Source organism: Clarias gariepinus, chromosome 9, assembly GCF_024256425.1.
Source record: "Clarias gariepinus isolate MV-2021 ecotype Netherlands chromosome 9, CGAR_prim_01v2, whole genome shotgun sequence".
In the NCBI taxonomy this organism is placed as follows: Eukaryota; Metazoa; Chordata; class Actinopteri; order Siluriformes; family Clariidae; genus Clarias; species Clarias gariepinus.
In genome coordinates this window covers 36,060,001-36,075,000 of record NC_071108.1, presented here as the reverse complement: position 1 = coordinate 36,075,000, position 15,000 = coordinate 36,060,001, and the positions used below count along the sequence as shown (strand labels likewise).

The 15,000-nt window shown below is 39.6% G+C and overlaps 1 protein-coding gene across 1 annotated transcript in view; it reads right to left on the bottom strand.

Moving 5' to 3' along the window:
- The window catches only part of si:dkey-220o5.5 (actin filament-associated protein 1-like 2), a 19,120-nt gene extending 4,777 nt beyond the window's left edge, over positions 1-14,343 (bottom strand). Inside the window, exons 1-12 of the mRNA XM_053504675.1 lie at positions 14,307-14,343; positions 13,902-14,039; positions 10,742-10,869; positions 4,618-4,717; positions 3,860-4,071; positions 3,583-3,759; positions 2,273-2,365; positions 2,077-2,173; positions 1,102-1,316; positions 835-938; positions 576-696; positions 123-204 (exon numbers count right to left, since the gene is read on the bottom strand). Coding sequence (XP_053360650.1) covers positions 123-204; positions 576-696; positions 835-938; positions 1,102-1,316; positions 2,077-2,173; positions 2,273-2,365; positions 3,583-3,759; positions 3,860-4,071; positions 4,618-4,717; positions 10,742-10,869; positions 13,902-14,039; positions 14,307-14,343 — 1,504 coding nt within the window. The remainder of the gene's footprint in view (positions 1-122; positions 205-575; positions 697-834; positions 939-1,101; positions 1,317-2,076; positions 2,174-2,272; positions 2,366-3,582; positions 3,760-3,859; positions 4,072-4,617; positions 4,718-10,741; positions 10,870-13,901; positions 14,040-14,306) is intronic.
- Positions 14,344-15,000: the final 657 nt, after the last annotated feature.

Here is a 15,000-nt window from a genome sequence, read left to right as displayed (position 1 = left end):
TACGAATTGTGCTGTAATACCGATACACAGATCTGATAAAAGTCTGATAAACATAAGTCAGGTGTATGTTAATATTTTGTTATATTAATATAATTTTATTCTAGTTGAATTACAGGACTCACTGCTGCTCCTGAAGATGTCACAGTTGCTGTACTCAGGGGAATCCGACGTGTCTCCGTTTCTGGCAGTGTGGGATTTCTGGAACTTAAACAGAACCACGTGTGTATGTGTTTATTCACGTTCAAGTGACAGTTTGATGAATAATACAAAGAACACTGATTTTCCACTTACATTATATTGCATACCGTACCTTTAAATGAATATATGTGTATTTATTCCCTGATGTTTTAAAATGTTTCATGTGCAATTAGTGGGTGGAGGATATTAGCTTCCATGACTCATTAGTTAAAGTGAAAGACCACAGACACAAACATCACAAGCATCATTTAGTGTTGATTAAAGACAATTAATTCTGGGTCACTGGTCATCAGAAATCCCGCCCCACCCAAGCCCTTGTGTGACCCCGCTCACCCCGCTCACCCCCCTCCCTCCTTAACGCCCACTCTGGACCGTACCATGTGCTCCAGTGAGGTGGTGTTGGAGTAGATGGGAGATCCGCGGACTGAGCTACTGAGCTGCTGAAAGGGGTCGTCCATGTAGGTGTTGGCGTTGGGGAGCGTCCGAGTCTTCAGGCCGCTGAGGAGAACAACAGGAAACATGAGGTTGAAAAAAACCTTGCGTAAATGACTCAATGTGTGTGCGCGTGTGTGTGGTTGTGTGTGTGTGTGTGTGTGTGGGTGGGTGGGTTGTTTGGGTGTGGGTGTGGGTGTGTACCTAAGTGACTCGTGACTGTTGTGCTGATTTGGAGATACAACCGCAGGGGAGCTCCCATCCCGCAGGAGCTGGATCCACTGCTCTTTATCATCAGAACAACTTGCCTAAACACACACACACACACACACAGAGTTTTATACACATCCTACAACATCACGTAAACGCATTATATCAAGAATATATTCTTGTTGGATCACTACATGTTTACAAGAAGAACATGTTTATGTGTGTGTGTGTGTGTGTGTGTGTGTGTGTGTGTGTGTGTACCTCCAGGACAGCCACCGGATCTCCGTGCTGTAGGATGGTGATGCGGTGTGTGTGTGCCTGAGTGGTATTGGGTCGAATCTCGCTCCCCCTGAGCTGCACTGTGTACTGAGGCGTCATGTCGCTGTTTTCATCGCTAAACAGGTTCAGGACTCCGGAGTCGACTCGACACCACAGCGTCTGCCACTGAAAATTCATCAGCACGTTCAGATACCCTGCTGGGAGAGAGTGAGAGTAGGAGTGTGTAGTAAAGTCTTAACACAGTGTTTTATCCCCAGTGTCTAGAGCTGTGACTCATGTAGACTTTCAATTTCATTTTTTGATTGATGTTCGATTTAACAACACTAATGTTTATATATCTGATATATCTAATTACTTTTTAATTTAGGTCTCCTACACCTTGCCTGATCAGTGCTGCTACATTTCTGATGATGGATGGGGTGCTAATACTTTTGATTCAAGTAATAGTTTTCAATAAGCATTCCTAAACCTACAAAGTGGATTGATTGAGTATCCACTTCCATCCTTAATGCATAGTATATACACTTACTGTATATGGCTAAAAAGTATGTGCACCCCTAACCATCATACCCATTGTATAGAATGTCTGTGTATGCTTCAGCTTTAATTCCACTGCACTGTTTTCAAAATAAGACTCCCGAACCCTCATACAGCATGACGACGCCCCTGTGAGATTCACAAAACCAAGTGAGAAGTCTTCATAGACGATAAGAGTGGAGTGCATGGAAATGGAATGTTCAGCAATGAACAAATGGGTGTAATGATCAGGGGTGCACATACTTTTGGTCAAGCCAAACATTTACACCTTCTTAGCAGTTCACATTTAGTCAATTCTGTCACAAATTCCTCCTCTCAGATGTTAGAAATAGATTTATTGTTACTGTAGCACAAACCCTAAAGACATCCAGACGACAGTGTTAAACGATTCCCTAACCCCGAGGTGTTAAATCGACATACCCCTGTGTTTATAATTGTTGTTGTCTGTGCTGCTGAGAGCAGAAGAAGGAGCGGTGGGGATCTCCTCGTCCGAATCGGTGTGGAGGACTGAGCTCGACTACAGAGAGACATAGAGAGCAGAATAGAATACGTACATAAACTCTCGTATATGCATAATATCAGAACGTTATGTCATAAGTAGTCGTAGATGTTGTACCCTGCAAGAATCCAGTCTTTCACTCTTCAGGATAGAGGAGGAGCCCGTGGATTCCTGCTCACAGTACGAAGAGCCGCTGAGTTCCTCAATGATCTGATGACGAGAATTATGAGATTTGTGAGACACGAGAAATAAACGAGACCTAACATCTAAATATGATATATCACATATTTTTAATAAATTGACAAATGTAGATGGAAATGAGACACAGATAAAACCTGGACATGAAATGACATAGACATGACACAGGAAATTATACATCAGCATCAAAACCTGAGGTATCCTCCATATAACACAAAGGATACACGAATGAGACAGTTAAGAGAGAAATGAGACATCTATGAGACAAATATGAGATATACATTGATGATTATATACAAACATCTTACAAGGAAGGCACAGATTTGGTGTAGATGTGACAAAAGTTGAGACACAATGCACACATGATGCACAAATGTCTTTTATAACAGAAAGGAATCTACAGTATAATCTTTTGAAGACATTTTTGAGACAAGTCACTTGTGTGTAATCAATTTTCTGGTTCTTACTTTTGTCTAAAAATGTGTTCAACAAAACATGCAACAATGTAGATGAGACAATGATGACACCCAATTAAAAAAAGTATAAGACACAGGACATAAATGAGACATATATGAGAGACACCAGGGTGTGTGTAAGACACAGATGAGACACTGGTAGGGTGCAAACACCCCATAAGACATAACTGAGACAAATGAGACATAAAGACACATCATACAGATATGTCATGAGACATCATGAGATAAATATGACAAACATGTGACAGAGACACAGCAAGAGCTGTGAGACACACGGAAAGGTTAATGAGACAAACTAAAGAGACAAAGGCAAAAATCACCACCCCACACTTACATGTAATAAGCAAAATATGTCAACATTGGACAAATGGCTGAGACACTTATGAGACTTAACAATATAAAAAATGAGACATTAATGAGACACAGCGGAGACAAAAATAAGAGAGAAACCAAGTTAGATTTGAGGTCTGCAGATGTGTTAGAGAAAAGACACTAAGCAAGAAGTTGGCATTCTGTAAGACAGAATGAGAGAAACAGAAGACAAAAAAAATCCAAGGTTCATGAATCATAACTGAGGAGTAAGGACACATGAGACACAAATGAGACAAAAAAATGAGACATGGGACATTGATGATTTAACCAATGCAGGTGCACCCGAGACACAGAAGACACATAAACTAGATGCATACAGCGTATAAAGACATTAATTAGACACAATTGAGAGAACCAAATAATAAATAAGCAGGATCAGACCTTCCTCCACTCCTCTGCCTGACCGCAGCTCTGGAAGCCCAGGATGAGCGTCTCCGACTCGCTCACCACCTTCAGCTCATGCTGCATCTTCTTGTTGTGTTTGGACTTGTACACCACCTGACAGCCTGTCAGCTTCATCTCCAGCAGCGGTTGGAGGTCTTTAGCACACTTAAAACACTTTAAGTAACAGAAACATATATTTGTATAAAATACACAAATCGATAACTTATACAGAGGTTCTAATGGAGCGGTATTTCAGTACGTGTGTCACCCTCACCAGTAAGGAGTCATGTTTAATGATGAAGAGCTGGCGCGTCCACTGACCGAGCCACTTCTTCCTCCAGAGGTACTCGCAGAGCCGCGATTCAGGGACAGGACGCAGGCAGGACTGAGACGAGCCACACTGGATATAGTGAGCTCGGTCCACAGGGACGTCCTCGTCTTCCTCACCATATGACTCATAATGACTGCTCTCTGAGTCGAGTTTATCTGGGGAGATGAGTCACATGAACCTGTCAGTACTTCATTCAGTACAAGACATGGAAATTAGTCAGTAGTTATTGAGACATGAAAACTACTAATTACTTAATGAGAGAAAACGTAAACTAGTCGGTACTTAAGGAGATCAGACAGGTAAGCTCGTCAGTAGTTAACGAGACAAGACAATTAAACTATTCAGTACTTAATGAGATTAGAAATGCTAATTAGTTTGTACTTAATAAGATGAGACAAAAAACTCAGTCTGTACTTAATGAGAGAAATCATGAACTAGTCTTAACTTAACGAGACCAAGCACAGAAACTAGTCCGTTATAATGAGGACAAACATGTAAATGAATCCATATTGTGGATGAAACACAAACGTTTTGTAAATATTCAATAGTTATAAATAGATTTATAGATAAATAAATTACGACTGCGAGTTTCAGATCACATCAAATATCCAAGACATGTTTTGAAAATTGCTATTAATGTTAATGTGATTTAGTAAAGGCATGTAAATAAGGTTACGTCCCTCTGAGCTGTTCGTACAAACCTGTAGACTGAGTGGCTGGAATAAAAGGCTCAGCCTCCTCGTAGCAGTCATCGTCCCCCAACCTGTTTGGAGGGCGTGGAGGAACCACGGGACCCACAGACTGAGGAGACACACATGAAAGTATGCTGTGTAAGAGGTTGGTTAATAAAAATGAAACCAAAGCAGTACTTAAGCGCCACATATACAGTAAATTGAGAGGTAGAGGAAAAGAGAGTACGCCACTGTTTTTCCAGACTTTACTGAATAAACATGATCTCGTCTATCAATGATGAGTCACAGAACATCCAGAATAACAAGGTTTCAAGCTTCCGAGCATCTCAACTGTCGAAGACAAAGCCCAATCTTTAAAAGAGCCTGAGTTCAAAGCGTAATTGGTGCTGCCCCCTGGGGGAAGGCAGTGGCTTTCCAGGAGCCGCTAACCATCGGTATGATCTGTTTAGCTCGTGTGGGTACGGGACATGTTGGAGGACGCTGTCGTTCTCTTACACTAGTAGCTATGTCGCAGAAATCAGCAGTGACTAATCTGGGAGGGAAAACAAAAACATCGTTCTGACCATACATGAAAGCTATGGGAAAAACAGCTGTTGGATGTTCATCAAGTCCGTTCAAGGTCCTCGTTGTATCCACCGTGAACCTGTTGACCTTTCAGAGGCCACAGTTCCAGACTCTGTGTCTACTCCGAGGTCTGTTCTTCTTATCTACATAAGGATGACAGTGAGGATTGGAAATTGTTGTCCCGTAAGGGAGCAGAATTGTTTTAGGAAGTACCTTCATGTTTGAGAGAAGACGGATGGATTCACACTGAGCTTAAAAACAACATGAAAAGTTTTTATAAGTTTTAGAAATTTCTTGCTTCCATTTTTTTCATGCTCTATTTCAGGCTGTGTAAAAGATAGTGGTTGTTGAGAGATCCTGTTTTACCTTTTTATAGGCTCCTTTATTTCTGATCATTTGTCTCCGATAAACGATAAATTATGCCAGAGATAACTTCAAACCAGGAAGTAAGTACTTCTCGGTGTGTGAGGTAACTAAGTGCATTTATTTTACTTTTTAAAAGTTAACTAACTTACTTTAGTAGTTTGCATACATTCGAACTTTACTTCACTATATCCTACAACAAAGGTCTTGACTTTCTACTACACAAATATCGCCACCTGCAGACTATTATAAGTAATTGTGTAATTTGCCTTCCCGTCATGACAGCCAATCACGTAGCAGGTGTTGGCTGTAGACATCGTCGGTCAAAGAGCTCTGACCCTGGGGGATGGGTGGGGGTGAGAGCGAGGGGTAGAGAAAGAGATTTATGTACTTTTACTATGACTTGAAGGCTACTTTGACCTAATACAAGCTCAGGACATTCGACACTTCAGGAACACACACAATGTAAGGAAATGGAAGATTCTACTGTGAGTAGTAATTTACCTAGTTTACCGATATTTCAACTTGTATGTACATCACCCAGCGCTCACACGGGTATAGTAGACATCTCTGTCATGTGTGTGCTCGCTGGCTCGCTTCACTCACGTCTCCTGTTTCACACGTGATTTAATGAGGACCACGATGCCAGAAACACGAGTGACAGCATTTTAGGGTAATAAAAAGGAAGAAATAAAGAAAAGGTACACCTTGAAATGTGAAATCTGAACTTGTGCTAAGTTAAACACATATTTGAGAGCGGTCTGATCTTGCTGGAATCGCGCAGAACCACTACGTAACTTGTTTATTTCTTCGTATCAGTTCCCTCGGTTTCCAGGCTTTTCTGCGGGGGGTAATTCTATAACACTACATTTCTCAAATGTTTATTCCGTCCCCTTTAATCTTCTGAATATTTTCATTCTTGTCATTTAGGGAGGAGGACTGCATGTACAGTTAGCTCCTCAGATACATATCTGTGTTAAAGACATCAAAGAACCCTGTGCATTTACTCCTATAGGAGGAAAAAAACAGGAAGGAGAGACGCTAGGGGACGGAAGGATGGAAATACAGACAAAAAAAGAGACGAAAAGATAATTCAAAAAGTCCGGGTCTGTCCGCTTGCTTGGATGTTGCCACTGACCTCATCGTCCCTGGAGGTCCGACTCGCGCCATCTGACTTCCTCTTCCCCCCCGAGCGGGGGGATTCTATCACTCCATCACTTTATCACTCCATCACAAGTGCCACTCTACCCCCATCACGTAGACAGACATAATCGTCCATGCAAAACGTCCACTTCCTCTCTTCTGGACCAATAGGCGTGCGGTTCTCAGCCGTTCAGATGGGCCTCGCGGATAAACACAGCATTTCCTGTCTCAGATAAAGTCCCTCCTCTTCACATCCTTAACATTTTTTGAACTTTCTGAAAACCGTGGAAACTCAACCCAAATCCCACACAGGCTGAACGGTACAAACTGTAGGTCACAAATGAGTTCAAAAAGATTCCATTTAAACATTTAAAACAAAGGACATTTTCACCAGTTGGAAGGCGATCAGCTCTGGCACTTCGTAACAAGGCAGAATCATTGAGAGTTCAGTTAGCAATCGATGCTTAGCATTATTCTCTTACATTTTTAGCTATACAGTGTGTTTCTATAAAAATATTACAAACATATTTGAGGTAAATGTTGATATTCCACTCAGTTTCATCTTATTTTCACTGCCACCGTGTCTCTGCGTTGTCCTTAAACGATACGTAACAGCGTTAAACAGCGTAAAGTGAAAGTTTTGTTTCAGTCATAAGCTAGCATAAGCTCTGTATTTATATTTCTTTAACATGTTACACATTCAGAAGTGAGAATTCATCATCCCAGGAAAAAGTGAAGACGCGCTTGGAATAAATGCTAATGAGTTTTTATGACTGAGACCCTAACCCAGTCACGACATCCCGCGTAAATGATCTCAAATTAATGCAGAAAACAAGATCTGAATCGCAGCATGATTTCTCTGAAGGATCTTCTCACGAAGATGTTCTTCAGCGCTGTCACTACGGGCTAGATTATTAAAGATCGAAATCTACATTCTGAATTTCTGTTCATACTTGCTAAGGTTTCATTTTTCATGGAGAGGTCGCATTATGTTAGCTACCTGCTAATCTACAAATCTGACTGAAACGATAAAGAAAAATGTAACTATAAGTGTAAGATCATTTAAATTAGCCATAGCGTAATCAACAAACATACATCTCGGCTAGGTGACTACATTTAAAGTAAGTCTAAGGAAAAGAATTTGGGGCCAAACTAACTCTCTAGCTGTTTGTAAAACTCTAATCAATCTTCTTTCCCATAGACACACTCTCTCACACACACACACTCACACACTAACTGCTGTGTATCTGTGGTAAGCCACTTAAAAGGCCTCAGTTACGGGGCAGGGTTTGACCTCTGACCTCCACCCCGAGATTTGGGTGAGACGAGCGAGCGAACCCGCACGGAAACCACACTGCAGATGGGAAAGTCTAAAACGGCTGACCACAACACAGCACTGGTCCAATCCGCCGCCTTCTAACCTCTGATTGGCCAACCACAACACAGCACTCGTCCTAGTCGAATACAGTAAAGCCTAGAACAAAACCACACAAACACACTCATACACACACACACACAAAACTCTGGCCTGTCATTACTGCTACTGAAGCAGTGTGTCCTAAAATACACACATACAACCAAACGTCCCCAAAAATACACACGGGCTCCGTCTCAAACGCCACCATCCTGCTCAAGTTAGCGTTCTTACAAGACAGACACAATCAAATAGCCACCTCGTCTTATAATATTTCCTTAATCAAATCTTACATAAACACTAATCCTTAAATACGACTCAAATTTCTCTGCATAAATTACGCGTTCGAGCCCCAGTAGCCGCGTCTCAAGCCCGTAAATCTGTTGTATTAATGACCAGGAGCGCTTCTATCGAACCGTTTCCGACACACCCAGCGTCCCCTAAAATACACATCACAGTCTTACAGTGGCAGCACCGTCAAACCCACATCACACCACAGGAAACAGTGTCCCCTAAAACACAACCACATCACTGCTGCACACTACAGTGTCCCCTAACACACCCACACTAACACCAGCTATAAACGTACACACAAATTATATATTACGTACAGTCTACACTTTACATGCTTATGTAAGTCATCGCCTTCACTGTGACTGACACACGGAGGCCACGCCCCCCACCCCAGGTCCGAGGCCAAATTAAACTCATTTAGTAACGTTAGTAATACTTAAGGTGTGAGTGCGGTCTTGAAGCTTATCACCACTCTGAGACGTTAGAAGTGTTTACGGTGTAGAAATAAATGCACTCCGTCTGGTAAATTTGGCACAGCGGGTTCTGTTCCCGTCCTGCGTACCGTGTTCTTGTTTTGCCGCTCCACGCTGAATTACACCGTAGAGAGCGCGTGGAATGTTCCGTGACAAAGGTGCTTATTGTTGAGCCGAATCCCAACGGTGACACATTAAGCCAAATTCCACAATAACGCATTTTTGACATTTCTGACTGACTGAAAAACGCCCCCGATTAGCCGCAGCGCTGTTTGGGAAAGGCGTCAAAGCGTGAGTCTTTAAATCCCCTGAAAGCAAAAACTCACTAAGATCTGGGTGAACTTGAGTGTGCTAATGCAGCGTGCTTAGCTATCGTGTGGCAACGTGCGATAAACAAGCTAATTCTACAGCATTTCCTTAATTAATTAATTATACAGCATTACAACAGTTTCTATGTTATAAAAGTTCACTAAAAAGATTATTTAATTTACATTTTATACATCGCATTTAACGCCCGCTAGCTAAACATGTACCTTACACATAGTAGTTGCTATGCAAAAACCCCCTTTTTTTTTTCTCAAACTTCTCATCACATACATCACCTAGTTAGTGACAACTTCGCTAGTTTGATTGCATGGCAGAAATTTGTGTTTGAAAAGTGAATAATGTATGATTACTTTCTGTACATGTTGTAAAACTAGCTCAATTAGCAGCTGCTTGTTAATTACAAGGCTAGTCACATGTTATTTACCCAAGTATGCATGGTATCATAATTAGCTTGATTATTATTAGCTTGGATATATTATCGATCGTAATGTTGAGTTTTTTCAGTGTTATAAAGATAAACTTTAATGACTGGCCTAAATACCATGTTTGTTAGTTCTTAACAAAGTATTTTTAAATAAAGATGTCATTATTATATTAATCAGTGTAATAAAGCTATTATTGGTTTGTGTGCTTTTAGATTTAATTGTTCAGAAGATTACTTTCTTTGCTACTGTATGCAGCTAGGTGACCAATGCTACCTGTGAACTTTACTGATACTTTAGTATGATTTTAAGTTGTTTAAAGTTTAAAGTTAAGGTTTAAAGTTAGCTAGCTCCATACAGTATGTTTGTATAAATACATTTTTACTGCTAACATTAAGCGAGTGAAAGTTAGCCAGTTAGTATTCAAATCAAATTCAAAATTAAAATAAAAAAAATAGTTTATCACATACACAGTATGATACTGTATGAAGTGAAATGCTTATACAAGGTGACACAGAATAACGGGAATTTTTGAAATGCGTATTGGTAGCCATTAGCAGGTGGTAGCACTGCGGGTTAGTGACATTTAGCAAGTAAACACTCCGCCATTGTAGTAATCATGGATCAGTGGAACGGGCAATAAAATGTATTTCTTTTATCACTTCTAGTTCTATTGGATTGTAAAAAAGTTTCAGTTTTTTTTGTGTCATCTTGTACGACCGCTAATTACCTAAAAATTAAAAATAGTTTTAAAATAAGAATGTAAAGTATAAAATTAGAGAACATTTTTACCTATATAGAAATATAGAAAAACCTTTTTTTTAGCTTCTTTTAGCTGTAAAAATGTACATTGTGTACTTGTGTACAAATAACAAAATAAAATAGAATTGAAGTGGAATTGGGATATAAAGAACATGTCCAGTCATGAACAAATCAATGTGCAGAATAATGTGCAAGTCAAAGTTTAAGGTTCCATGGTGTGCAAAATGTGCAAATGGACTGTAAATGTTAGCTAAATTGTTTTCGCCAGCCTTAATATTTTGCCTGGGAAATGTTATGTGTGTTTCTGTACATTTCTGTACATTTACTAGTTTGTTAGCGAATGGAGATAAATTTGTGGTCATGTGACTCACCATGCTGCGAAGCCACTCGAACTGCGGAAGTTCAGCCGAACCCGAATCATTAGCCGACTTTCGCCTGAGGTCGTTAGCTGGGCTTCCAGAGGGACAGTTCATGATCATGTACTCTGCATCCTCCACTACTGAAACGAAATACACACGAAACACACAAACACTCATTTAATTAGCCCACTACACTGCTGTTAGATAGCTAACTTCCTGGTGTGTGTTTTTTTTTTGTTGTTGTTGTTTTTTCAGCAATCTCAGGATTACATTTTGGGAAAAGTCTTGGCTAAATATGTTTTTGTTTTTTTTCCTAGATCTAAAAAAGAATTTGTATATCAAACCCCACAGTTGATCAGAACTTCATCTGTGTTTAGTTATGACATGGTAATTTGTACTTACGATAGAAGTTTATTTTTATGTTTATGACACTGCGTATATAAATCTCTAAAAGCAAAAAAAAAGGCTGTTTAAAAACAATCCACAGTAGACGTTCAAAAATACTGTATATAGCCTGTATGTTTCACAGCGAAAGGCATTTTCTGGGTTGTTAAACATGTGTACAGTGCCATGTTTGGTGATGCTAATCCACGCTTTCGCGTCCAGGCAGTGAGTCAGGCGCTTCTCTTCTCCTCTCGCACGGAGAACGCTCGCCAAATCCACGTTCAATTGCTTTTATTTGGCACTCGAATGCAAATGACATGCCTCAGGAATGACTGAACGTCTTCTTCGACATGGAGTTATTTTTTTCAGGAAGCCAGCTCTGACTCACACCCTGCCGCTAAAATCTCTGGAATTAACCTGGGGTTTGAGAGGAGAAGCCAGAAACTGATTTCAGTCCCGTCACGAATCACGCTCCTCAGGTTAGCTAACGCAAACACAAGAGGTGAGGCATCGGGCAGTTCCTTAGTAATAAGATTAGGTCATATAACAACCACTTCTTTTGGTTTTGTTAAGTAGTGTCTCTGATTTATTTTTCCCCATTAGATCAAAAATAAAGCATACAAAAAGCTGCTCCATTGAAATAAAAATAAAAAATGTATCATGAACTGTGCATTTTGCCGTTCTAGAGGCTCAGTGTAAAAAGTATAAAGTACAACACGTAAATGTTAGCAAAACATCAAATTGTTAAAAATGGCAGTCGCACTGAGCTGATATGGTGAGCTCTTGGCAGCCATGCTGGATTGAAAAAATGAGAAACGAGTGAAGGTGTGGCTACGGAGACATAACTTAAACCCCAATGACACAAAAAGTGGCAACAAAACGTCAGCAAAAAATGTCGTCAACTCTAATGCAAATAGAATTTTCCAAAATGGCCAAGACAAAACAAAAGCAAAACAATTACTGGATTATAAAATGAGTGAGTTCCCATAGAGGCAGGTCTACTAGTTCAGGGACAAACTCAAGTACGGTTTAAATATTTTTTAAATATCCGACACATCACTTAAAAAAAAATAAAAAAGTTTTTCCTTTAAATGTTTGCCTGGCACCTGAATGACACGAGGAACTACAAATATAAAATGCTAGAAAACACACTAGCAAAATGTTAGCTAAAGCTGCTGGAGTTTTAAAGTTTAAAAAATAAAAAATAGAGCTAATAGACCAAGCTAATAAGGTAATATTGGATCGTAAAATGAAAGAATTCTGGTAGAAATGTACACAAAATGCTAGCAAAATGCTAAATGCTTCTCCAGATTTCTAATTTAAGACTTATCTGTTAGATTCCGAAGACAGTTTGTCCCCCTAAACATCTCTCCATACACCTCATAAACTTTATAGCTTTATTGTATAAAAAAATTTACTATACAGTTTATCCCACTACACGCTCATGACTGAAAGCAAGCGTTAAGGTTAAGAATGTTCCAGAAGCTGCAGTTGATCTAAAATGTTAGCAAATAGATTAGCACCATGTTAGCCAAAGCTGCTGGAAGTTTTGACCTTGGCTGAGAGACTGTCCTGCTAATGAGGTAACGATTACGGCGGCCATACTGGAGTTACCGTCGAGGAAGCTAATGGAAAATGTTCGCAAGAATGTTAGCAAACTCTAAATAGTTATAGCAGCCATATTGGATCTCTAAAATGCTAGCAAAATGCTATACAAAAAAAACAAGCTAACAGGGCAGTAAAATTGTCAGTGATTTAATGGTCTACAAATCTTCTTCTTGTTCTAAATCCTAAATAAAGATTTAGCTGCTAGATCCCGCCGAGGTCAGTTCGTCCCCTTCTATGTGTCTTTACACGTCGTAAATTTCCTAGTTTTATTGTATAAAAACATCTTCTGTTTCTCCTGCGCAATTCTGAAACCCAGCATTAAGGTTGAGAAGTTTCCAGAAGCTGAAGTTGATCTGAAACTCCCAAACACAGTCAGATGGAACAGAAGAGCCGAGTTCTCTTTTTTTTTCTTCTTTTTTCTTTTTTTTTTTTACAACCACAGAGGAATTTTTACAGCGAGGCTGCAGAGACGGTCTCTGGATATTTGGAGTGTTAGATGTGTCCTGCTTGACCTCTTCATGACCGTACATGGCACACACTTCACACACTTCACACACACACTCTACATGCACACACACTCTCCAGAAACCTTTATTGGTGTGAATCTATTAAAAGCAGCGTTTTGCATGAGGAGTTTTATTTATAGAAAAAGGAGAAAAACTAAACGAAAATTGTATAAAATCTTTGTATGGATAAGGAGAAGATTTCGATGTGATTCATGATGGAATATGGAAACACGCGGTGTGGAATAAATGATGTAGCGAGTGTGTGTTCCACTCTGAGCATGTGTTGGGTCGGTGCTGTTTTATGACATCATCTTATTGCTCCAGTTCAGGATATTACCTGTGGACTTTTATTAGTTTGTTTCTCTGTTACAGAAATTTTCACAGTTGCTCGGTAGAAGGTCAAAATTTACCTTACCAACCCAGATCTTCTGGAAAATTGAAGATTAAAAACTTTTTTAAAAACTCAGTCAAATAACTGCTTAGTAACAATCACTAACAGGACGTCCATGGTTTTCTGCCATATTGAGGAACATCTCATGAACAATCCTCAAAATCACACTTCTAAAACTATTTATAAGCCATTTTCATCAAACCTTCTCAGCAAACACAACACGGTTGAAATGTAACCCCAGTAACGAGTCTATTCCCAGTCTAACATCAGCGCTCCCACTCACCCGGTGTGTCTTTGTGCTCCTGCAGTTTGGACAGAAGCTCTGAGATGGACTTCTTCTGAGCTTGAGCGATGTAGCTAAGGTTCTCACCGTCCAGAACCAGCAGGAACGCCTGAAGGTCCGAAACCAGCCGGGTCAGAACTGTGGAGCAAAAACAGACACGCGGTTATTTCTGCTTCTGTTCTGGATCGGCCACGGCAAACGGATCGTTTAATTCATGTAGAACTCTCATGTTTCTGTTCGCACAACTGCACTTTATATTGCCTTTTGGTCCTTTTGTATCGTTCTTAGCTAGTTTTTATTATTGTTATTATTGATGTTGTGTGTAGCACCTCGGTCCTGGAGGAACGTTGTTTGGTGTCACTGTGTACTGAACTGTATACTGTTGCAATAACAATAAAAGCCTACTTGACTTGACTTGGACCAAAATGAAGAATCGAATCATTTCTAGATGAATCAGTGACTCAAAAACAATGAGTCAGATGAATCAGTCGTAAGATTAAAGGCGGAATGATTCCTATTACAATACAATTCTCTCAGTGATATTCAGGTTAGCTGATGAGCCCTGATGAGGGATTTATATACAACGATGTAATGATATGTTGTCCTGTATCGCTCGCTCCTAGTCGTCATGGTAACAGTTATTGCTTGTTTCTCTGTTTATCTTCTTTCTAAAGACTTTATTTCATAATCATTTCTTCTAATGAGACTCTACAACAAAAATAAACATAAAAAAGACAATATTGTTTTAATTATTGTTTACCTCCCAAATTTGTTTGTGAGTTAAAAGGATAGACAATAATGATTTTATTAATTAAAATACAGAACTTTTCCTAGAATACAATTTTTTTTGTTGGACATTGACTGGAATGTTTATTTTTTTAATAAATGATCCCACTGACTTAATACCATCACTGTATTTCTGTCTCACTAATACTTGCCTTTTTATTAAAGTAAAATTTTTTTTATTGCAATCTAAATGTAATAAAATATTGAATTTAATATATATATATTCTCTCTCTCTGTCTCTCTGTTTCTCTCTGTTCATCTCACTCCATCATTCAGATGTTTAAAGAGAAAGACGGAGATTTCTCGAGTTTGT